Genomic DNA, 25,452 nt, shown 5'->3' with positions numbered 1-25,452 from the left:
ACTAGTTGTGCCAAAACTTGTTTGTTTTCATGAACAAATACGTGTAATTATGAAATGTGTATGTTAGCTTGCTTGTATTGATTTCTTTGATGCAATAGACGTCTTTTGATATTTATTGAAGACTATTGGAAAACTATCGACCAACTTTATACTCCAACTGGTAGTTGTTGGTATTTAAAGCATAATTGAGTTGTTGGCAGGAGTGATGGGGATTGTGTTGTTGGATAACTATGATGGCATTGATCAGTATTTAGTATGCTACCACATGTTTATATTTACACTATTGTCCAAACCTCATATATCATGCACAACAAACTCATTTGTATTCCTTTAAACCTACGAACTCACCAACGTTATGTTGACATTTTCGAGCATTCATTTTCAGGTAATAACAATGCTTAAGGAGAGTGAGCTTATGGACTTTAGGAAGACCAATAAAGAGATCATTCATGGACTCCTAGATTTCATTTGAAACATGGAACTCTATTTGCAATTTGCTACTTCTTTTGATATTTGAGGTGTGTTGCCTAGACTTTCCGCTTGTGGAATTTACATTTATTTGAATTTCATTTAGTATGACTCTATTATAAAGTCCATGTGCTATTGCTATATCTTTTCGTCATATCCTACAATTCCGCCTAAGATGGGGTGTGACAGAATGGTATCAGAGCCTTGGTTATAGAGAATTAGGTGGTTTGACCTAGACTATAACCTAAGTTCCCACATATAACATGCATAACAGGGACTATGTGTGCATTATATATATGTCTAATCATTCATGAGTTGTTTCACTTATTTGTGACCAATATGTGTTTTGTTATGTGAACTAGGTGCTTGTATATGTTTATGTTACTCATATAATACTAATCGTTCACTATGAACCTATGATCATTAGTAAATCCTGCATTATTAGATTTAGCTTGTTTGGCAATACTTCTATGGGGGTTGTGGTAGTTTTGAGAATTCCTAATATTTAGACCTATAATCACCTTAGTTGTTTAAACTTCTGTTTATAAATAGTGATGTTGGATATTGAAGGTAAACACATCACATAACACGACATTAAGAAACTAGAAGTGGAGCATATATAAGTCTCCATCGTCCTCTTGAGTACAACTTAGAAACCTTATTTAAAGAAAATTTCATAACATGTTGATATTTTATCTTAATATTTTTATGACATCATCAATAAAAAAAACAAAATGGGCAAAAAAGAAAATAGAAACTTATTTAAAGATATAATAATTTTAGATAATTTTAGTAGATACTCATGAAGGTTTTTATTTTACTTAATCTTTTAAGAATGAAAAAAACAACTAAAAATCAAAAGCCGTATAATTAACTAAACTTTTCATAGTATCTTTTTTTAATTTAATTAACTAATTTTTCTTTTTTCTCTCGATGTCATGATAACTAAAGTAAAATGTTAAATGTTCCCAAAAGGATCGTTATTGAAATAGAAAACAAATTTGTGAAGTACACTGATTATTGTAATAATATTTTGGAGTTAGAAATATGAGATTTGAATCATTATTAGATATCTAACATAGCTGATGTGATTTATATATTATAATTTTTAAACAAATTGTAATCTTAACATCATATTTTAATCAGCTACCCGCATAATATGCGGGTTGAGCTAGTTAATCTTATAAAAGAGTTTTACTTTCCGCTTTGAGAGTGTCATAATTAATAAATGTTATCCATTTTTCTTGATTTTCCTGATAAAGGTAGATTTATTTATTTTTGTAATATATTTAACTAGCTAATAAATCTGGATTCAATTGAGACATATTAATAAAAGTTTTGTAAAAAGTATTCTAAAGTTGAGACAAAATTGATTGAGCCTTTCCTAAATATCTATGTGATAATTAACTAAAACATTTTTTAGTTTTGACAAACAAAATGCATATATAGCTACTGATGTGCAAAATCGAGCTTTAAATTTATAAAACTAAAACCACCTAAAAACTCACTACTATGCACTCACGGGCTGTGGACCCAATCGTTTGTAATATAGTTAAGAGATAAGTCTGAGTTCGTTTTCAGGGATTGGGAATGATTAGTTGCTTATGAAATGGTTTGAAAAATGGGTGTTGCTTTGAAATCCTCTTGACAATTAAAGTAAAATTGGTTTGCAAAATAATTGCATAAATTTAAAAAGAACTTCAGACAATATAATTAAAAGTCATCCGCCTTGACTTCCCTCGACTTCAAACGTGATTGCATTTAATTAAGAACAAATTCTCTAGAGTTTAAAGATAATCGTGACAAGATTAAGGTGCTCACGTGGTACCACCAACCGTGAACAAAATACCGAATCATTTAACTGCTAGTTAAATTACCCAAGCCGGTACCACCAAAACTAAGACAATTCTTTCAACAATCAGTTTTATTGACTATCCAATTATCAATTGAACCTATGTGACAATAACGTGGTACCACCAACCGATATCAATCACGTTGACAAAATTAATCTTTTCTTAAAATGATATTCACTATCATACCATGAACTAGTGATAATTACTTATAGACAAGTAACCGTTTTGAAATCAAATACACATTCAACTGGTACCACTAACGAAGAATTATATGCAACCAATATCAAAGTTAACTAATAAAAAGAATTAACATCATCAAGATCACAGAACAACGATAATTAAATAAACTCTTTTGAATTAAAAATATTGCAATCACATTATCCGTCTTGTTTCATCAAGGTGGATACGTTTAGCCACTCATGATCAATCCAAAGTAATAATTAAAATAGAAGAGAAACATGACGTACCAATCGTTTGATGAAAAATAAATTGCAAGACAGTAAGTAGATACGATCTAGATGGGTGCCTGTGAATCTTCAACAAATCCGCCTAAAAAATTATCTTGATTGGAGGGTGAAGAAACCTTGTAGAACAGCTCCTAGAAAGAGTTTTTGATGCCTGAAATTCGACCTAGGGTTTTGCTTATATACCCTCTGAAAATCTGATGCAAAACCGACTTATTCCTTCAGACCCCGTGTTCCCACTGCGGCGCGGGCTTCGCCTTCCCTCACTGCGGCGCAATGGTCTTGGTTTGACTTTGACTTTCAGCTGACTGCGCGGCGCAGTGGCTTGTGTGACCGCCACTGCAGCGCAGTCATTTTCCTCGGCCTTCTTTTCTCCCTTCCTGACTGCGGCGCAGTCAGCCTAGCAGTGGGGTGTTTTCCATTTTTTCCGTGGATAAGGACTACGGCGCAGTGGGCATGGCAACCTCCACTACGGCGCAGTCACAAGCCTGGTGACTAAGATTTATCTTTCGATCTTCAAGCTTGCTGAACTCTTCAATCTTCTAAACTTTATCAACTCTCAATCATTCAGATCAACTTCTAGGCCAATAACCCTTCGTAATTGCACCAGATGAACGCGTAACCTGTTTAGAGTCTGTACACACTAACAAACACCATAAACGCGCCAAATGCATACAAAATATACTTGAAAAGCATAAGAAATAGGCCAATAAGGATGTGGGTAATGAGTATAAATTAGTCACATCAACTACCATCAAGTTTTTGTATCATATATACTTAGTGAGTTAGTGTGTGTAAACAATAAACATACATATAATATTCATAACTTCATAATAGTATACCTTATGTTTCAAATAAATATAATTAGATTATTAACCCGCATAATATGCGGATAAATTAAAATCTACTATGAAAAAATTACTTAGATAATGAAATTTAAAAGACCATGTTTAAATTAATAGAGTTTAAAAAAAACATTTTTTTAAAAAATTGACATCATAAATATCAGAAATAAATAGTAGAATAAATTTTAAAAAAGATAGTTTTTATGACATCATAAGTAATTAGGGAAAAACTAAACTTTAAAAAAAAAAGTGAAAATGCCAAATAAGTTATTTCTATACAATGCTTATGTCATAACAATTGTTTTTCTTTAGTATAGAGATTTTTGATTTACAAGGAAATAAAAAACAAAAAGAAAAAAATATATAATTTTATAATTATGTCCTTAATATATAATTATGAATAGAATTAGGTTCATATATAAATTTGTAATTCTTGAAAGCCTAAAAAAATTTTCTTCCCATTTAACTCATATTTGGAAGGAAAAACTTTCTACATTTTCGAAATTCAAGTAGTAAGAATATAATGTAAAAAAAAAAATTCTAAAACTATCAAGAGTAATGTAAATTTTTTTTTAAATGATCCATGAAAATTTAAAAGATCATGTGTAAATTAATAAAGTTTAAAAAACATTTTTTTAAAGTAATTCTTAAAAGCCTAAAAAAATTTTCTTCCCATTTAGCTCATATTTGGAAGGAAAAACTTTCTACATTTTCGAAATTCAAGTAGCAAGAATATAATGTGAAACAAAAAAAATTATAAAACTATCAAGAGTAATGTAAAATATTTTTTTTTATGATCCATGAAAATTTAAAAGACCATGCGTAAATTAATAGAGTTTAAATAAACATTTTTTTTTTTAAAATGTACATCATAAATATCAAAAATAAAAAGTGAAATAATTTTTAAGAAAGAAAGTTTTTATGACATCATGAATAATTAGAAAAAAAAAACTAAACTTTTTAGAAAAAGTGTGAAGATAAAAAAATAAGTTATTTTTATAGAACGCTTATATGGAGATTTTCAACTTACAAGGAAATAAAAAACAAAAGGAAAAAACATATAATTTTACAATTATGTCCTTAATAAATAATTATGAATAGAATTAGGTTCATAGATAAGTTAGTAATTCTTGAAAGCCTAAAAAGTTTTCCTTCCCAATTAGCTCATATTTGAAAGGAAAAACTTTCTATATTTTCGAATTTTAAGTAGCAAGAATATAAAGTAGAAAAATGAAAAAGATTGCAAAAATGTTATTTTAAGTCAAAGGAAATAAAAGAAAAGAAAATTGATATGGAACAAGATTAAAGTCATACACAATAAAGTTGTGGGAAAGTTAACTCTACGTCATATACTAACTAACAAAAAGCAGCAGATTAAGATTATTCTTCTTCTGCAGACAAAAACGCTTGACACCAACAACAATCCCGTCTTCTTTTCTAACTGATAAAAACAAAAGCAGCGTAAGAAGCAAAGGTTTTTATTATTATAATTTTGAAAAGAAAAGAAGGGAGGGAGTTATCAACATGAGGTCAGGCTCAACATCTATTTCCCATTGGGTTTGGGGTTAAAAAGTCAGCACGTACGCAAACACGACATCTCCGACGCTGAGCTTGAGTTGAAGTCCTCCAAGTTCCGGGGAAAAGATTGTGGATGTTGTGTTCCTCAATACCTCGCAGATCCTCATCATCAACTTGGGTTACCTCTTGTATGTATGCATATTTGGCCCTATCAGACAGCTTTGACCATTTTTAAACATCAACTCATACCTTTCACCGATTAGGAGAAATCTAGTGGGATCGTCCATGTGGTATACCAAACAAGTTAGGGGGTTGGAAAGCCATGAAAACCGACCTGATTTGATAATCATGAGGATGATTGTAAAAACTGATGTCTCAACCGTCTTTATGTTGCTGTTGGGATCCATCTGATCTCTCAGGTATAAAACAACCTCTTTCAACTTAGGAAAAATAAGCTCTACACCTTGAAGGACCTCAGGATACTTAAGACTGACTTTCAATCCCTGAGATCCCGGAAGTAGTTGAGGTTCCAATTAAAACTCCCCCTCATCTCCCAAAGCATGGGACTTCTGCCCGACTGGTATGCGAAATAATAAAAATCATCTCGCCTCATCACTGTCTGGAGGGCCAATACCTTATTCGAGTAGTAATCAAGTTAAATAATCGCATCACCATCTAACATCCCCCGAATCTGTAACACCCAACATTTAAGAATAAGGATTTCCAAAAACTTTTGCCTAACGGCGTTAAAAGAAGCGGAATTAACTTTAAAAGTCCAAACCAGTAAAATCTGTTTGGTTTATTCATTAAATGGTGTTACTAGCCATATCATCAAAATAAGTCTAAATGGAAATCCATCGGTTGCCTAACATTAAACAACCGAGCACATCATCAATACAAGTCATTATTATCTAAACAATAAGCAAATGTCTAAAGCGAGTAGCCACTATGGGTAAACTATGACCAGCTTCAAGATCATCTACCCATGCCTCACATCTTCTCACATCTACCTGCTCGCTATTGTTGGACCTGAGGGCACAACACATTTTAAAAGAGCAAGTGTTAGCTAACGAATTAGCTAAGTAAGATAACACATAAGTTATGAAACGTTTGTCCATTTAAAACATTATATAAAAGTCATATTAATTCGTTAAGGCACATATCCCCAAACATATCATCACACTTACATATCATATCATCAACATCATTCATATTAGGATGGGTCATCCTAAATGTGCCTAGTCATCTTTTGTATCATCACATATCACATTTGAACATCTTTATAATTGTGACAAAAGTCACGCGTCTCATATAACATATGCATCTCGTTAAGTGTGACATAAGTCGTACCCGACTAGATGAACCACCATTCAGTAGTGCATCAATGTCGTTAAGGAATGGCAAGCCAATCTAGGAGTAATCCGTATGTTCAAAGACATTGGTGGTTAATCACGCCACCCGGAGGTACTCAAACCACGTAATTATATTGCAAGGAGCCACCCAAGCAACCATATACGCACTCACCGGGCAAGGGCAAGTACGGGTTAAGCTTAACACTTTCACATCAAATTTACGAGCTCGATTTCACATCACATATAGTTTAGGTGTTTACACAACCTAAACAATCATCGCATATACATCATTACGTTTGGGCCCTTAAACGTGCACGTGTCATGGCAACTTAACAAGTCTAGTGAACTAGATGAACAAGCCATGTAATCATGCACATTTCACATATCATCATCATACATCACATTTCATAGCGTTTCATTTCATATCATCACATCGCATACATTGTTACATCACGTACATCGTCATATATCATTGCATATCGTATATCATTACAACATTGCATAACATTTATCATCTTAGATCGTACATCATTTCATATCATATCATCTATTAAGCATACATAACATCTCATAGCAATACGTATCATTGGGGTAGCATTTCAGGCTTTTATATGCATCTACATAGCCCATATCACCTCCCGTATAATCCCGAATACCCATAAGCAACCAAGATATCATTAGGGGAAGTTATTATATGAAAACTATGTTTTTGTTGAACCCTCAGCGTGTCAAAGTAGTGTATCTTACCTCAATGGAGTGCACAAGAAATGATAACGTAAGTTACCGAGCTTTGCAAGTATTCCGACTACCTATAATCATTAAACGACTACCCACTCACTTAAGGTCATGACTCACGTCTAAATACCTATAAACATTACTCATGACAATGCTTGATGCATCGGACATTCGATTAATACTTTAAAGCTTACATAACTCGACGAAACTCGGGATACACTCACTAAATTAACCTTTCTGGAAACTTGACATTACAATAATCTTTCAAAAACATTTCCATTAGAAAGTAGACTCTCTCACGATTCCGTGGATATCTTATTTGTCAAAAACGGAGTTACGGTTCAAAAGTTATGGCCATTTGAAAATTCCGTCGCTATTGCGTCGCAACTACCTAGTTGCGTCGCAGCTATGTGTCACTGGTTTCCAGTTGCGCCGCAGCTTAGTAGCTGCACCGCAGCTAGCCCTGTTTCTGCACAAACCTCATTGTTTAACCTCCAAAACTTAACCAAACACACCCCAAACGACCCCAAACCTTATGAACGACTTTTAACCCTCAAAATTCATCATTTTAAGACTCTAATGATGTCATGAAAACAACCCTTAACATCCAATTGATTTGCAACACAACAACAATCATTTTAGGTTACCGAATTGATTAAAACTCACGTTTTTTACTCCAATCAACCCTCTAAAGACCTAGATCAGTTATGAATCGAATCAAGGGATTGAAAGGACATGAAATCAATGTTATTATACCTGGGATACCTGGAGATTATAAAGAGGATACAAAAACTTGATCAAAACACTCTCGAATCAACCAAACGAAGATGAAATCGAACAAGGAATTGATTATGGCAATGGGGAATGGTTAGGGCTCAAAGAGAAAAGGATATTAGAAGCTAAAGACCTGCTCTTTGACCCTAATCCCGTTTTTGACTTTCACTCTATGTCAAAACTCGTCCCTAAGCTTCCAAACGTCACATTATTAGCCCTAAACACCTATGTGAACTATATACAACTCAATAAACACTTTGAACACCTCTAAAGGCATATAACAACATCTTGAACACATTACTACGTCAATCAATAAGACATTCAAGTCTCACACGCATAACACATTAACTACATATAAGCTCTAAATTTAACATGGACGTAACGGACACGTTACGTTGACTTAACGACTAAAGTCAACCGTTAAATAAAAAGTTTGGGATGTTACAGAATCCGCCTTTCAGGCCTTTCCATACCCTTTTCTTATGCGTGACCTTAAAAAAGTGAATGGACTGACAGTATCAACATGGAACTCATACGATTCCACCATCTGTAACAGAGAATTTATTTAGGGATTAAGAAAAATACAATAACTTTCTTTATTGATTGATGATGCTAGTATTTGTACACATAACTACATTTCCCGCTCCTATAACTAACATTTGAATAAATTACAATAACCCTAGACTATTACAATTGCTACAAATACCCCATATACCTTTTGTTATGTAACAAAAATTAAAGAGATTTTTTTTCCAAAACATATAAACAGTCAAACAAACCCTAAATTGAGACATAATCGTATCCGCAAGCGAAACCCTTCGAATCACAAAATACCCGAGTACCGGTTACATCAATTACTTTTAGATTAATAATCACATCCTTACCACCACCGCCGCCACTGCCACTACCCGTTGCAGCCACCACCACCGTATTACACGAGTACCCATCTTTTTGGTTTGAATAGTAAACCTCTGTTCCTTTTATGTTCGGCTCCACTTCTATGTGTTTTACATCACTTTTTTAAACCTTTTATTCACTTTTTAAAACCTTTTGTCATGAAGGAGCTCAAGATTTAGCCTTAGGTGATGGTTGGTCAAATCTTAATTTTCATTTTTTTTTTTTTTTTTAATATTCAATTATATGATATAGTTTTTGTATTTTATTAATGTTGAGATTGGATGTCTAGCAGGTTGTTGCGTAGCTGCTTGCCAACTTATTTGTTTTTTTTTTCTTTTTTTCTTTCGTTATATTTTTTTTCTAACGTTTACTTGTGGATTAGTTTTCTGACGGATGATATAATTTAGTTTTTTTTTATTAGTATATTAGTTTGTAAAATTTTTTCAAACAACTTATCCAAAACAATTAATATCTGTTATCACTGGCCAACGATGTTAGGGTTTTAATCTATCAGTAATTTGAAAAGATTTCTTTAACGTTTTTTCAAATAAAAAATAGTTAATGTTTGTTATCCCGACCAACGATATTAGGTTTTTAATATATTAATTAGTATATTCATTTGCTACAGAGCCGGTCTTGAAAGTTCGAATACTCAGGGCTAGATGCTCAAAATTTTGCACATGTCATAAACTTTAAATAACACGACACAATTTTATTTGAGGTTTTGGAAGCTAGTCTAGCTAGGTAACTTATCCCTACGCTTTAACAACTAAATAAATAAAAAAATTGAATTAAAATTAAATATACAAATCAGTTAAAATAATGTCTTCATGCATTTTCTAATACAGAAACCTAGTATATACAAACATGGACTAGAAGCCCATTACCCCCAACATATTTGCTCCTTTGGGCTTGTGTCCACTTGGTCCAGCTCTGATTTGCAAAGATTTGTTTTAACATATTTTTACAAAATAAAGAAATAGATAACTTTTGTTATCCCGACCAATGACTGAGTAACATTAGTTGTTACTTATATCACACAGACACATTATATAACAAGGGTTTAGAACATTGATACTTAGTCATATAAGTTGATTCTAATGACGGCAAACCGCATATGGGCATAGTCATCTCAATTACAAAGTAAACGAGCTAACTGAGCTCAAGAAACAAATCTCTAAGGGCACGTTTAGTTGGAGAAAATGTTTTTAAGTTTTCCATTTTTAGTTTTCTAAAGAATGAAAAGGTTTTTCATTTCTAAAAAACCCTTAAAAATTTTGAAAACGTGTTCAAAATAAAAGATGGAGTTTTCATTTTTTCATTTTAAAAAACTAGAAAACATGTTCAAATTCACTTGTTTTCTAATTTTAGGTTTATATAAGGTTTAGAAAATAGAAAAGTGAAAACAAAAACTGAAAAAAATAGTTTTATAATTTTAGTGCAAAAGTTAGAAAAGAGAATTTTCATTTTCTAGGAAAACTTTTCTAAAAAATTATAATTTGAACGCGTTTTCTATTTTCCATGTTTTCTTAAAAAATGAAAATGAAAATGAAAAACAAGAAAATTTTTTTGAACTAAACGCATCCTAAACGTAACTAATAACACAGGAGATTCGAATAGTTATGTAAGTATTGACTTCGAGCCTAAACGTTGATAAAATATTCACATTCGACTTTGACTTGACTCGATTTACAACTTGCCTACAACATGTCAACATACATATATATAGACCCCGGCCCCACATAATTATCACAAAGTAACATTAAAATACCCAAAGGAGAAAAGAAAAGAGCAAGCATTCTGTGCCTGTGTATATTTATACATTCGTCCTTCCACAGTTCCACCACCTTGAAATAGCTATTTTTGTTTTTGTTGCCCAAATTCCTTTCAGAAAACACAAAACCCTAAATCACAAAATGCACTAGTCACTCCAAATCATATAACATATTAATATACATATATATATATATATATATATATATCATTAACAAGACAACATCAGTTTATTATCTGTGAAAATGGTGTCTGAAATTGAAGATGAAAGTTCATTTTCGCTTCTCAAGGTTCATTTTTTTTACTTATTTACTCACTAACATAATAATTATATATATATATATTTTATTAGATACAATGTATAATTTACTCTGTTACTTAAAATGTGTTGTTTTAGCTGTCCGTCCCAAAATAAGTGTCCACGGTTTAGAAGAGAAACATGTAGTTTAAGGAAACCCGTTATTGTTACATTGTGTAATAGAAACTAGAAAGATGATAGTACAATGTTGTTGTTTGGTCGGGCTTGTATGGATTAGTTTTGTGAAAAAGGTGTATATTAGGCTTAAAGGGTGTTTGAGATTGTGTTTTCAAGTGGGACATTTGGTTTGAAAAAGCATGTTCTAACCTGCTTTTTAAAAATTGTGATCTCTCTTGAAGAAAACATAGATAGTCACTTTTACGGCCTGACTCTTTTTCTGATTATTTGTGTTTTGCAAGCGCAATATGCCAATAATCATGTTTCACTCAAAATGCGATTCCAAACTCCCCTTAGAATGGTAAAGTTAGTATATTACTTTTGGAAGTTAACAGTTTTTGTAGGATGTTGAGAGTATCATTTTAGTGGAAAGTAGTACAAATGGGACTTGTGTTGAAAAGTGAAAGGAAGTTATATTTTGTTACGAACTCGAAAGATTGGAAATCATAACGAAGAAAGATTAACCAAACAGTTAGTATGAACTGTTGATTAGATATGCTTTTTAGAAGATTATCTTGTTAATAAGAAAATAATTTAAAAACAATGTTTGGAAAAGGAAAAAAAATATTTTCTGCATTTTTCTCGGTCTTGAAAAAGTTGGTTGACACCTAGAAATGTGGTTTTGCAATGCAATATCAAGATTTAAGCCCTAGTTGGGTATCATTTGTCACATGATGATTGAAGGAGTGATATGTTTTGAGGAAAAGTGCTAGGATGTCTTCGAGTTTAAGTTTATAGTGTTGGCTTGTTGGGAATGTTATTTGTTAATTGCTATTTTTTGCAATGGTTGTAGTTTATAAGTGATGAGGGACTTGTGGCTTCTCACGAAGAGAAATTGAGGAGGAAGGATATTATTGACAAGCTTAAAGAGGTAAAATAATAGTTTTATTTTACCTTTTCTTTTTATAATTCACTGTTCATTAGTTAAGAGTCTTATTTGTTATCTTCTATTCATTGCATGAGATGTCTGTAAATTCAAGAATCAATGGTCATGTTGGTCATAAAATCCAATACAATATATGTTTATAATGGGATTGTTATAGTAAATTTCGACAAGCGATTTCAAGGTAATGAATATAAATTTAAACATTGTACGTCTTTTCAGGAAAAAGAAGACCATTTGTCTTTTCACAATTTTGTAAAGTTTGGTTACGGGTGTGGGTCCTCAAATATCGTTTGGCAAAAAATCTAGTGGCTGACTTTTGAACTTGTTAAAGTGGAGTGTCTGAACTTGGAAGGGTAAACAATGACCTGTATTGCAAAAATATGTATTACAATAAGTTTCCAAAAAGATGAAATGTGGTGAATGGATTGAACATGATTGTTGTTCAGACTTAGATATTGTAGACGTGGAAGTCAAAGGGCAAAGGATGGATGACGATATCTTAGAGCTTGTTTATTAACATATGGTGGCCAATAAATTTATTTTGGGATTTGAGTGCCAAAGAATGAGCTTAAGGGGAGCATTTTTAGGATTGTGAGGGTTGGAGCACCGTGCGATTAAATTTGTCAGAGAGTTGGCGTTGGATAAGAAGCTTCCTCTTATTGTTTAATGTAGGTTAACACTAGTTTAAATCATGTTGGCGAGTTCATTTTCTTACAATATAGGATATAAAGGTTTCAAGGATAGTGGTTTCTTTAAAAAAGGAAATTGCAGCAGATGAATTATGAGATAGAATGGGCCTATTTGCGCGTGACAACTTTAGATAGCTATAAAGACTGGAAATCCATAATTGAAACTATATGTGTGCCTTGAAGAATATGATTATGGAATATGAAAAAATAAATATTCCCTAATAATTGATGATTAGGTTGCATACAAGCATCTATATACACAACTATTGTGGGTTTGATATTCGGCATCTCAGTTTTCATAGGACTTACTGAATTTGTAGTCAAAAGGAATGACTTAAGCATATGATAAAATATCTTTAATAACCATAAAAACTGAAAAAGAGATGCAGCAAAAGAAGATAGTTACCTGGGATATTCAGTTTGATAAAGTTTCTCCAACATCTTATAGGTTTATGAAAGTCTATGTATTGTGATGATGCAGATACTGATGATCTGGATTAAAAGAGTTGCATATCAACGTAGGTTGCCACATAATCATATTAAAGATACTTCAGCAACAATATTACCACATGGATCATATGGCCTTGATGTATGTTTTTATCTACTCTTTTGCTTTTATGTTGTACCCAGCAACATATTTTAGTGTTCTGATCTTTCCATAAATATTTTTTAGGTTTATGATGCAGAGTCCAGCATTGACGTTCTTTGCGTTGGCCCTTCTTTTGCTTCTATGGAAGTGAGTTTTCTAGTGTTCCATTTGATTTGTGTGTACATAGAAATGTTATGGAAGAGCACACTTCCTTAATCTTGTGGTTCTGTTTATGAGCAGGAAGACTTTTTCATAGTTTTGCAAAACATGCTTCTAGGGAGACCAGAAGTGTCTGGTATACACTGTGTCAAGGATGCAAAGATTCCTTTGTTGCGGTTTACATTTGAAGAAATCTTGATTGACTTGTCATTTGCTAAATTCCAAATTATAGCTGTTCCCGAGGTGAGCGAGAATGATGTTTTCTGTTTCTTCTGCATCTATCTTTACTTCTCTTTGCTAATGTTACAATTACTATGGCTAATTATTATGCTTTTAGAATGTGGATATACATGACCCCTTGTTCGTAAAGGATATAGATGAAACAAGCTGGAATAGTTTGTCTGGAATACGGGAAATGAATAGCATCCTGCAGCTTGTTCCAGATGTAAAGGTACACCATGTTTGTATGGCAAGTGACCTAACATTTTTGGTATTCATATATTTTAAAATTTAGTTCTGGAAGGACTATCTATGCAAACTAAATAATATCACCATTTCTTTCTTTCCTTCACTACTTGCATCGATTTCTGAACTCACCAATCATTCTTATTTTCATAATCCTTTCCAGAAAATCCTTAAAACTACAGAATGTATTTTTGATTCGTGAGTAATAAGTCTAAACCTATAGCGGTATCGTAGTAAATTTTCTTCTTCTCTCTATATATATAATATTACCATGCGGGTGTGAAACCAGCATAGTCTTACTATGGGACAGTGATGCACCTGTCCGTTTTTGACTTTTTTCTTATGCAATCCGACTCGCTTGTTAATTAGATATTTTCATGCAGATATTCAAGGAATTATTAACTTGTGTTAATACATGGGCAAAGAGGAGAGGAGTGTATAGTGAAGTAAGACTTTCCATTTTACCTTTTCACATTTGTTAATAATGCCTTCATAAAATTCTTTTCTGTAAGACCTACAAAAATCAAACCTCATTTGCCTGCTCATTGACACTGTGATACGCCCTTGTTAATTGATTGAATCCCCTTTTATCCATTTTGCAGCTATTTGGGTTCTTTGAAGGCATTCACTTGGCTGTTCTAACCGCCTTTATTTGTCAAAAGAACCCAAGTGCCAGTTTGGGAAATCTGCTTTCTATCTTTTTTAAGACATTTGCCTTTTGGCCTTGGCCCGAACCAGTTGTTTTACTTGAAGGAACAACATTGCCACCTCTTCCTCCTGGAACACGGCCATTGATGCTTATTCAGTCGTTAAGCACCCCAGATGACTTTTGCAGTTTAAACATGACTAGCACCTTCAACAAGATCAGATCTGAGTTTCGTAGAGGATATCGTCAGACTGAGGTACAAATAGAATACTTATTCTTTAAATTTCAATCAATTTCCTTACAAATAGGTCAATTTAGGTTGATTTATCTCAAAGGAAAAGTAAAGCAAATTAGCACAAGGGGAACAGGTTGGACGTCACCCAAAGACTGTCTAATACATAAAACCCACTATATCATTTTTAGTCAAAGATTTAGATTATTATTCTTACAATAATATATTTTTAATCACAATTAATCTTTTAACTATATATGATCTTCTTAAGTTGTAGAAAAAACCGGCCCCATAATAAATATGATGGACCCTGTATCAACCTGAGCTCATTCGTATCTGTTACCCTTCCACCCATCTTGCTAGCTTTAACAATAGCATCTGTAGTGAATATCACAACACTTCTATTTTCAGATATCACATAAAAGTTGCACACTTTGGGTGTTTGGAAAATTTCTAGTCAGAAGTAGACATATACGTCTTGTCGTTGTTTTGGCTTTCTATTGTTAGATGTGCAAGTGTGTTGGTTTTGTCCGTCAACCCTGAATGTTGATAATCCAAACTAAACTGAACCAGCCAACTTTGATCTGGGTTAAGTTCAGCGCCATTGTTTAGACCATTATATATACATAAATTATTTTGCATATAGAGATTTAAAAAAAGAAAAAGACATAAGAAAGATTTTTGAAATCAAAGATGAACTAAAAGAGCCCATGCATAGGATTGAAATTGGACTGATACTGATTTGAATAAGTATCTCTGGTTTTCTTTACCTGAAGGAACCAAGTACCAACTTCAATAATGCTTTATCGAACAGAAAACTGATACGAACCAAAACAGATTCAAATCTATAAACACAGTAAACAAAGAAAACGATAAAAGGGTTCTTGCAATTCGAGAAGCAAGGATCTCCTAAAAGTCTTAAGACCTCAATTCAATTCATCCATAATAAATGTTACAGCCTATTGTCTATATAAATACTAATTCTATAGCTTGATTAGCAAGCTAACTAAATAATATAGAAGATATCATAACTATAGTAATACAATAGTTTCCTAATCATAATAATAATAAAATTAATATTATATTTCTAAATAATAATAATATAATCTTCCAGCAGATCCATATCATTACTCCCGCCCCCAAAACACACCTTGTCCTCAAGGCGTGGCTTCAAAAATTGCTTTAGGTGATTCCCGGGTCCCATATTTTGATGTGTAGTATTGCCTTTTGTAGATCATAGGAATGCAGCAAAATAAAACCCGCAATAAGTTGCCATGGACGTCCAAATATACCATCTCTTCCTGTGTCGAATTTGAACTCATACTTTGCTGCAGTCTGGTGATTTGAAACTAACCCCACCCGATCAACAACATCACGACCAGAATGAACCCTCATGAAAGGCTCATCTGCCATCTTCTTACTCGTATGAACAAGAGATCCAGTTGAATAATTATTGCTCTCCCTATATTGGATCTTTGGTAACTTATTTAGTTGCCCAATCTCTAAAACAACTGTATCACCACCTCCACCGTAAGTACCCTGGTCAGCTCCATGAGTCAGACCATCAACATCTATGCCATTATAGGCATTCTCATCCACACAGTTAACTGGTCTGACTTCTTTCTGTTTGGCTTCTATTTCCAAATCAGAGCCCATTACCCTAATGGTTGGCCCAGGCAGTGGCACGGGCTGCTGTAACTTTTCTTGATTTCTTAATAATGACAAGAGTTCGCTGAGCTGTTGATTGATTGCCTTCTGACCCTGTATCAACATCTCCTGACCTTGCTTCATTTTCTCCTGACCATGCTTCAGACTAGCCAAGGTTTGATCTATACGATCGAACCGAGCTTCAGTAGATGCACAGTATTGCTGGAAATCGTTGTCAACATCAACAATCGTCCTAGAGCCCATTGTTTAATAAAACCACAGGTTGCAAGAAAGACCGCTCTGATACCAATTGATACGAACCAAAACATATTCGAATATATAAACACAGTAAACAAAGAAAACGATAAAAGGGTTCTTGCAATTCGAGAAGCAAGGATCTCCTAAAAGTTTTAAGACCTCAATTCAATTCATCCATAATAAATGTTACAGCCTATTGTCTATATAAATACTAATCCTATAGCTTGATTAGCAAGCTAACTAAATAATATAAAAGATATCATAACTATAGTAATACAATAGTTTCCTAATCATCATAATAATAAAACTAATATTATATTTCTAAATAATAATAATATAATCTTCCAGCAGATCCATATCAAAAACAAACTTCGACTATTAAATTAAACTTGATTTACATTTCGAAATTTAATCACCGTGCTCATCCTTCCACTAAAATAATCAATGTGATAATTGGTGCAATAGTTGTAAAAATAAAATAGTAAGTATGGTGGTCGGTTTGGTTCTAGAAACCATGAACTGAACTGAACAAATTGATTTGAAAGTCTGAACTCTGAACTAAATCATTTATTCTTAAACCAGCCTTATAATCGTAGCTATTATAAAGTGTACATTACATATTAACTTTTGGCTACTAGTCAAAAAGGTATATGAAAGTATGTGTCTGATTTCAACTTTAATGTCATAGAGAGAGTATGGTTTTCGCTTATTAATGTTCTTTTTTTTTATAAGAAGTTGGCTGCAGAATTTACATCCAATTGCTATTACAGATTTACAGTATTACTTCTATCATTGCCGCAGGATCCCTTCAAGCCACAGTTTGAATGGGGAAACCTCTTTGAGCCATTCCCTTACTCAAAGAGTTACCTTCGTTATATTAAAATATGTCTTTCAACTTATAACAAGGACGAGACTGGGACGTGGGTGAGCTGGGTAAAATCACGCATCTGTAGTCTTCTGGCTAAGGTAAGAATATCATCTTTTTAATTTTATGTTTGAGCAGCATGATCATACTTTTGTTGCCTGCTGTTTGCTGAGCAATGCTACTTTCATTTGAGCCCCTAAATAAGCGTGACAATTTCTTGTTGGATTACCACGACAAACAAAACACTTCCCTGTTTACCAAAGTTTGATTCCAGGATTACTATTTCATTTGCTAGTGACTATTACCAGATATGGGCAGTTGGGCGGGTTAGGAACTGGTCAGGACTCAGATAGCTGGGTTGGGTTGCCCTCAAATTTGTCCAAGAAAGGGTAATTTTTCATAAACAGTTGGTATGTCCAATATGATTACAGATTTTATTCTGTTAATAATAATATATTATTATAAGCTCGCCTTGACCTGAAACACCCTTTTCCCAAAATAGATTAATTGTCTGTAATGTAAACAGTTGGTTTGTCAAATTATACAAGACTTTTATTCCTTTTTATTTCAGGAGGTTTTATGTGTTTAAAATACATTTCGGGCATTTTTCGAGTTTCAACCCTATTGACTCATATACATTTAAGCTACTTTTATTTCATTCGTTAGAGATAAAATATATCTCGAATTGACACATCTATCGCAAATGGGTCAAATTTGTCACCTCTCAAAATAGATTTAGCATTGAGTTTAGTTAACAAGGCTCTCTTATGTCTTCACTATCTAGGGGTATATTTAAAATTTAATTTGACTAGTAGTGGAACACTTCCGAGTTCTTTTATCTTTTGCTTATAGATACAAGTATATAATCTGAAGTCATGAAGAATGGCTGAGTATTTATTATCACAGCCTAGGATAAAGTGGAAGCTTCAAATACAGTAAACTCACATGATGCAAGTGAGGACTAAATCTTTATCTTATAGGGGCCATAGGTCTCATCGACCATTCACATGACAACATTCCAACCGGACATTTAGTTTCCTAAATTGTCAACTAGGATTGCATTGGGGTGCATTACCTTTGTAAGCGCTTGGGGGGTGGAACTTGATTTACGCTGAACTTCAATGGTTCAACCTCATTTGCGATCAAGTAGTTTGTGTGATAAGAGCCTTTGTTAATGAATTAGTACCGTTGCAGGTTATGCAATTTAAGCCAATAACATGTTCTACTCATAGCTAACCAAATATTTGTAAATTTTACCACCTTGACCATTTGGAGCAAAAATATAATTCAAGCTGATTCACTTTTATAGATTACTAGGCCATTGCTACTTTTGATAAAATAACGTAATAAACTGCTTGGACAATGCCAATGTAATTTGGAAAATTACTTCGTAGTTACTTGAGTTTTATTTGGTTATGACAGTTGGAGGAGTTGCATGCTTTATGTGATCCGAACCCTACAGAGTACATTGACACAAGCATAGGGGTGCCCAATGTTGTTTTCTACTGGGGATTAGTGCCTGGAAGGGGGGATAAATTGGACCTAAATGCTGTAACACAAGACTTCATGGAAAAACTCGGTATTGGTTATCTCAGTAACCGGGGTCGTGTGACTCTAACCATGGTTCAATCATCCCAACTACCTAAACCTTTGCAGCTTGCTAGCAGTTTTATAAAAGAACTTCTAAAGCCAAACCTTAACCATCATCAGGAAATGATACCAGTGTGTCCGATGCATGCTCCTCATTATGTTGGGTACATGGAAACTAATGGAAGTCCTTTCGAGCTCTCAAATGGGGATAATTTGATTGATTAAAATTGGGTTTTCCGGACGGTTTCTCTATGTTGTGCTTCTTGTGGTCTTTTAAAATGGTAGCATAGGTGGACAGAAATTTTTGGGAGGATACGGTGTGGTGGAATATGATACAAAATGGAAAACAGATATGATATATTGTGTATATTCTTGACTCATTTTCACTACATGGAATGAATACTTTGGCCAAATTGGTACACCACCATTATAGTCTGTTGAAATTTACTTGTTGCTGTTTGTGGTTGAAGTGAATATTTTTCTTTGTAATCTCTCTCTCTCTCATATTAAAAAAAGTTACAATATAATATTGTCAAAACAAATAAAGCTTTTCTAATACAGATTTACTCTCAAAAAAGGATTTTTTTTCTTAGACGAGAAATAATATCCGCTCGTTGTGGCGGTGAGATGATGGAGATGATAGGTCAAGTCATAAAGTATGATAGACAAATGCTTAAAATGTACGGACTCTGCCCTCATATTTAAAAATTCGTCGAAAGTATATCGAATGACATCTCTAATGAAAAAACATGAAATTTTAAGAACACCAATACAATTTTTATAATTTATCATTTTCACTACATGGAATGAATACTTTGGCCAAATTGGTACACCACCATTATAGTCTGTTGAAATTTACTTGTTGCTGTTTGTGGTTGAAGTGAATATTTTTCTTTGTAATCTCTCTCTCTCTCTCATATTAAAAAAAAGTTACAATATAATATTGTCAAAACAAATAAAGCTTTTCTAATACAGATTTACTCTCAAAAAAGGATTTTTTTTCTTAGACGAGAAATAATATCCGCTCGTTGTGGCGGTGAGATGATGGAGATGATAGGTCAAGTCATAAAGTATGATAGACAAATGCTTAAAATGTACGGACTCTGCCCTCATATTTAAAAATTCGTCGAAAGTATATCGAATGACATCTCTAATGAAAAAACATGAAATTTTAAGAACACCAATACAATTTTTATAATTTATCGATATACGGTTTTTGAGATAAAAGATTTTGAATGAACTAAAGGAATAAAATGATTTATGGATGAGAGAGAAAAAAATGAGTTGTTGAGATTTGAGTAAAGAGAAAAAAAATGAGCGGTTGAGATTTAAGATTATTATAGGTATATTAGATAGAGATGTTTAAATTAGTGAATAAAGAATAGAGGTATTTTGGGTAGTTCAAATCATCTTTTTAAAGAAAAAAAAAAGGGGCCAAAATGTTTTACAAGAGCACCATTGGGTGTGGGCCGTATTCGACCGTATTGAGGTGCGCATTGGGTTGTTCCGTGGTGGCTAATACGGAGGTTGGAGCTTATTTTGTTTTTTTTTTTTTGTAGGTGGCTATCAAATGAGAACTAAATTAAAATGAGAACATTTACAAACTACATTTTGATGCATTAAAAGTCCATAAAACTGACATAGTGCATAACTAATTATTATTATTTAAGTATTTAACAACATATTGATCCGTCAAAATCGAAAAAATCACGTTTTTTGTTGGATGCATCATTTTGATGAATATGCATCCAAGATGGATGCACAAAACAAAAAACGTGATTTTTTCGATTTTGACGGATCAATGTGTTGTTAAACACTAAAATAATGATAATTAGTTATGCACTATGTTAGTTTTATGGACTTTTAATGTATCAAAATGATGTTTTTAAGTGTTTTCACCGTTCTTATTTTAAAAGTGTTCTCTTCGGAGTGTTACCTTATATTATATATATATATGTGTGTGTGGGTGGGTGTGGGGGGGGGGGGGGGGGGTTTGTGTGGTGTGGGTTTGTGAAGAAGAGGATGACACTTTTGTCATCTACTCCATCCGTTCCATATTAATTGTTCAATTTTTACTGGTCAAGTTTTTTTCTTCTGACTTTGACCGTAAATATCTTTGTTTGTGTTATATATTGGTTGATTGTAACATCCCAAAATTTTAAAGGTAAAAGAAATTAACCTCTTTTTAAAGTTTTATACTCATGACTCTAGTTTAAACCGATCAACACTACCGTTAAAGCACTTGCAAATTGAATGAAGTAGTAGTAAAAGCACATTCATTCTGTTCCAAAAACTTTAATAGAAAAACAAAATATACGTATATAATAAGTGGTGATAATAAATTCTAAGCTATTGAAGTTTCCAAATTCATAACTGTAAATCTATATCTATAAATCCTTATAGGGTATTGGAATTAAAAAATTAAGCACTTTTTTTATTCCTAAAATACCCTTATAACCCCTTATCGTACGTACGTTGCTCTACTCTAGCTTCTCCTTCCCACAACCTAAACATTCAACAAACCAAACCCCAACCCTTTCTTCCCCAAACCCTCTCCAATCACCACCGCCTACAATCACCACCAACCACCGTCCTTTAACATCTGGTAAGTATAATTTTTTATAATAGATTTAATTAGTTTAGATTTAATTAAAACACTCTCATTTTTATGATTATTGGATTTTTTTTTCTATTGATCAAAATCCGACCAAGGTGATTCTTTTTATGATATTCGAATTCTTTTCTAATAGCAAAAATAGATACTGGAAAAAGAGAGGGTGCCTAGAGAAGGGTACTACCGCGCCACCACCATCCGTAGTTGCCGACGGCCACTTGAATAATGAGGTAATTATTTTTTCCATTTTCTAATCTTGGTTTTTTTTATATATATCTATGTGACTATGTTGACCATTTGGTTATTTTTTTATATATTTTATTTTGTATATTTATGTTGTATTTGCTTATGATGAGGTACACTTTGGTTTGTGACGGAAACTTTGTCAAACACGGGATGGAATATGAACTGGTTGAGATAGTTGAAGCATGAACATATTATGTTGTTATGATTAAATTCATGGTTTATGTATATATGTTTTTGAATGCTTAACATGATATGGGTTCGGTTTTGGAAGTGATGGATTGTTATTAGTTGATCAAAGGTGGAAACTATAACTTATTATGTAATCTAATTATGTAAGTATTCAGGTTGTAGATTTTTATATGTTTGGCTCTTTTAGAATTACTATCGATAGAATATGCAATTGTTCATTTGTAGTGAATACTAATGATTTCAACATGGATTTACTCTATTTTTTTTTCAAATGACATATAGAATTGAGAAGTTCACTATCTTACCACAGTTGCTTAAACAGTTGCCAAAGAAGTTTCATAACAGAAGATTAAGCGATGGATGATTATAATTGGATCCCGAACGAGTTCTAAGATGTTTTTATGACAACAATTTTAGGTACTTATAACTTAGTCGTTCCTTACTATTTGGGTTCTGTATTTTTATTTAGAATTTGAAGAGTGAATGTTTTCATAAATATTTACTGAAATACAGAATGGATACAGTTGACCACGTTATGTGCATCGCCCTTTTTTACAGCTTACATCTCGGCCAGAGATAAGATTTTAGGTATTTATAACTTCTTTGCATTCATTTGGCCCCCGTATATCAAATAATACTTAGGTCGTTTATGAGTTAAAATAGTATTCATTCTGAAAGATGGTGGCGACTCGAGATTTTGTTAGATGTTATAGGTTGTGTGATGTTGTATATGGGAAGCAAATTTTATGAACTCTTAGATGGTTAGACGTCGTCTGCAAGGCCTGGAAACATATATCAGTTACCTCGGCTTAATACATAGTGAGTGGATGTTGCCAAAAATGTAATATGTCAAGGCATTTATTTTTTTGACTTAAAGAATTATGTGTATATCATGTTTCAATATAGTTAATGATTTTACTGATACCTTGATGAATGAGTTAACAGCAATATAATACAACATAACACAAGCTTTCAGCCTTATGTATTGTGAAAGTTTTGTTAGCTTAGTGTTCAACAATCATAGTGTTTGAGGAAGAAAGAAAATATCAAAAGAGAAGCTACATAGATATTGGTTTGGGCTCTCTATGGACTAAACTTTCAAAAAGGAATCCTGTATATATTTCTTAACCATATGTCATGGTATAATATATAGTTATATATAACTGCTTTTTTATGACATTGTGTCTTTTGTTATGTTTGTTATCCAAAGTAATTGATTACTAGCCACCATATCCACCGCCGCCACTACATCCGACGTCGCCACCACCACACTAGCCGTCATTACAACCATCGCCGCTACATAGCGCGGGCACACACTCGAAATAAAGCTAACCTCTTTCCCCATTTCCGACTAATCGTAACACACACCCAAACTTTCCACCACCTACTTCCATTGCCACCCTAAGACCACTGCCTTCCATCTCCACCGTCGCCCTCCATCTCTACTGCCAAATTAACACCATCAGCACCGTTCATCACCGCCGCAACGTGCGGACACCAGGCTAGTTGTAATAATAATAACATGCTAAGTTATAAATTACTATGGGAAATAGAAGGAAAAAAAATGGAAACGAGTGCTGTCGCGGTTGAGAACAGGGATAAGGACACAATTCTTAGGATTTAATCTTTAACATCAAAGGTAAGCAATTGTTATTATATTATATTATATATGTATATGTATATGTATATATGTGTAGGTTGTTAATATTGCAACTTAACCGATATATGTTATATATAGTTCAAAAGATAAATGTGATATAATTATGGAAATTAAAAATGTGATATAATTATGGAATTCAAAAGAAAATGTAAAAGTGTCGGGGGCACATTAAAACGATAAGTGTCGGGGGCATACGAGTGTGACAAGTGGCGGTGCCACATCACATAAAAGTACTAGTACATGGAGTGGCGGGGCTACAAGAAGTGCTGGAAGCACATAAAAGTATCGGGAGTACATGAAGTGGCGGGGCCACATAAAGTGTCGGGGACACATGAAGTGCTGGGAGCACGTGGAACGGTTATGCCTGTAGATTAAAACTCACTAAGCATTAAGCTTACGTTTTAGTTAACATTTTTGTAGGTGGGGAGATAAATAGGGAACTATCCCTATGATGAATTAAAAGGACGGTTTTGAAGTATGGAAATGAAGTACTTGGCAAGGGACCGAGCCATGGTAATCTTTCTTTTGAATCAAGCTCTGGATGCCCGGTAAATTATTTTGTCAAGGTTATTAAAAGAAGTCGTTACCAAAATTAAGTTTACAAGTGGTGTTTAAAAATATGTATTTATGATATTATTTTAAAATGTTAGTGTTGACATAGTCAACGTTGATAAATAAAAATAGAAATGTTAAGGTCAAAGTTTTATAAAAAGAAAAAAAAAATGTTAGTGAAAGGGTTGGGATGTTACATTTTCAAATTAAGCCCAACCGATGATTATTCTTTACATGAAAATTGTTTTTTGATTGTTTTTTGAATAACTTATGTGTAATTTTGAAGTTTATAATTGTGTGGAAACATAAATTATCATCCGTTATATAATTATGTGGAGATTTGGATTCTTGATCACATGTGCACGAATATTGCTATGATTACATATGATCGACTTGCATACATGTGATCATAGCAATATTCGTGCACAAGTGATCAAGAATCCAAATCTCCACATAAATGTATAACAGATGATAATCCATGCTCCACACAATTATAAACTTCAAAATTACACATAAGTTATTCAGAAAACAATCAAAAAACAATTTTTATGTAAAGAACAATCATCGGTTGAGTTTGATTTGAAAAGTTCTCGAAGGTTCTTGCAAAAAAAAAGGGTTCTCAAAATAACTTTACCCTACATATTTATATATAAGTAAACGATTTTCCGATAGATACATATATAGTTAATTTTAAAATAATAAAAAATAAACCAAAGTTTTAATAATTTGCCAAATAATCCAAGAACTTTACCATATAAGGGCAAGGGTGTAGTGCCAAAAAATTAGCTAATTGGTTAAATTGGCTAATTTTGAGCCAATTAGGAGATGACATTTGTGATAGCTAAAAACTTGCCAACACTAGCTGAAATCTTGCCAATTTTGTGGGTGTAGTTGAAACGCCCGAGAAAATTTTTTTTTATTTAAAAAAAACATTTATATTCTGTTATTTTTCTTTTATAAACTGTAACTATTATCGACTAGTGTATAATCTCAAAAATAGAACTTGGTGCA

The 25,452-nt window shown here is 33.0% G+C and overlaps 1 protein-coding gene across 1 annotated transcript; it reads left to right on the top strand.

The window, feature by feature from the left end:
- The first annotated feature begins 10,908 nt into the window (after positions 1 to 10,908).
- On the top strand, positions 10,909 to 19,607 carry LOC122579817 (nuclear poly(A) polymerase 3). Its single transcript, XM_043752052.1, has 10 exons — positions 10,909 to 10,969; positions 11,948 to 12,025; positions 13,211 to 13,318; positions 13,403 to 13,465; positions 13,559 to 13,720; positions 13,815 to 13,928; positions 14,326 to 14,388; positions 14,545 to 14,844; positions 17,527 to 17,691; positions 19,013 to 19,607. The coding sequence occupies exons 1-10, from the start codon at positions 10,925 to 10,927 to the stop codon at positions 19,403 to 19,405; spliced, it is 1,491 nt and encodes a 496-aa protein (XP_043607987.1). The 5' UTR covers positions 10,909 to 10,924; the 3' UTR covers positions 19,406 to 19,607.
- Positions 19,608 to 25,452: the final 5,845 nt, after the last annotated feature.

This window comes from Erigeron canadensis, chromosome 8 (assembly GCF_010389155.1).
Source record: "Erigeron canadensis isolate Cc75 chromosome 8, C_canadensis_v1, whole genome shotgun sequence".
NCBI classification, from domain to species: domain Eukaryota; kingdom Viridiplantae; phylum Streptophyta; class Magnoliopsida; order Asterales; family Asteraceae; genus Erigeron; species Erigeron canadensis.
Note: the sequence above shows the minus strand (reverse complement) of the source record. Positions and strands in the feature narration are given on the sequence as shown.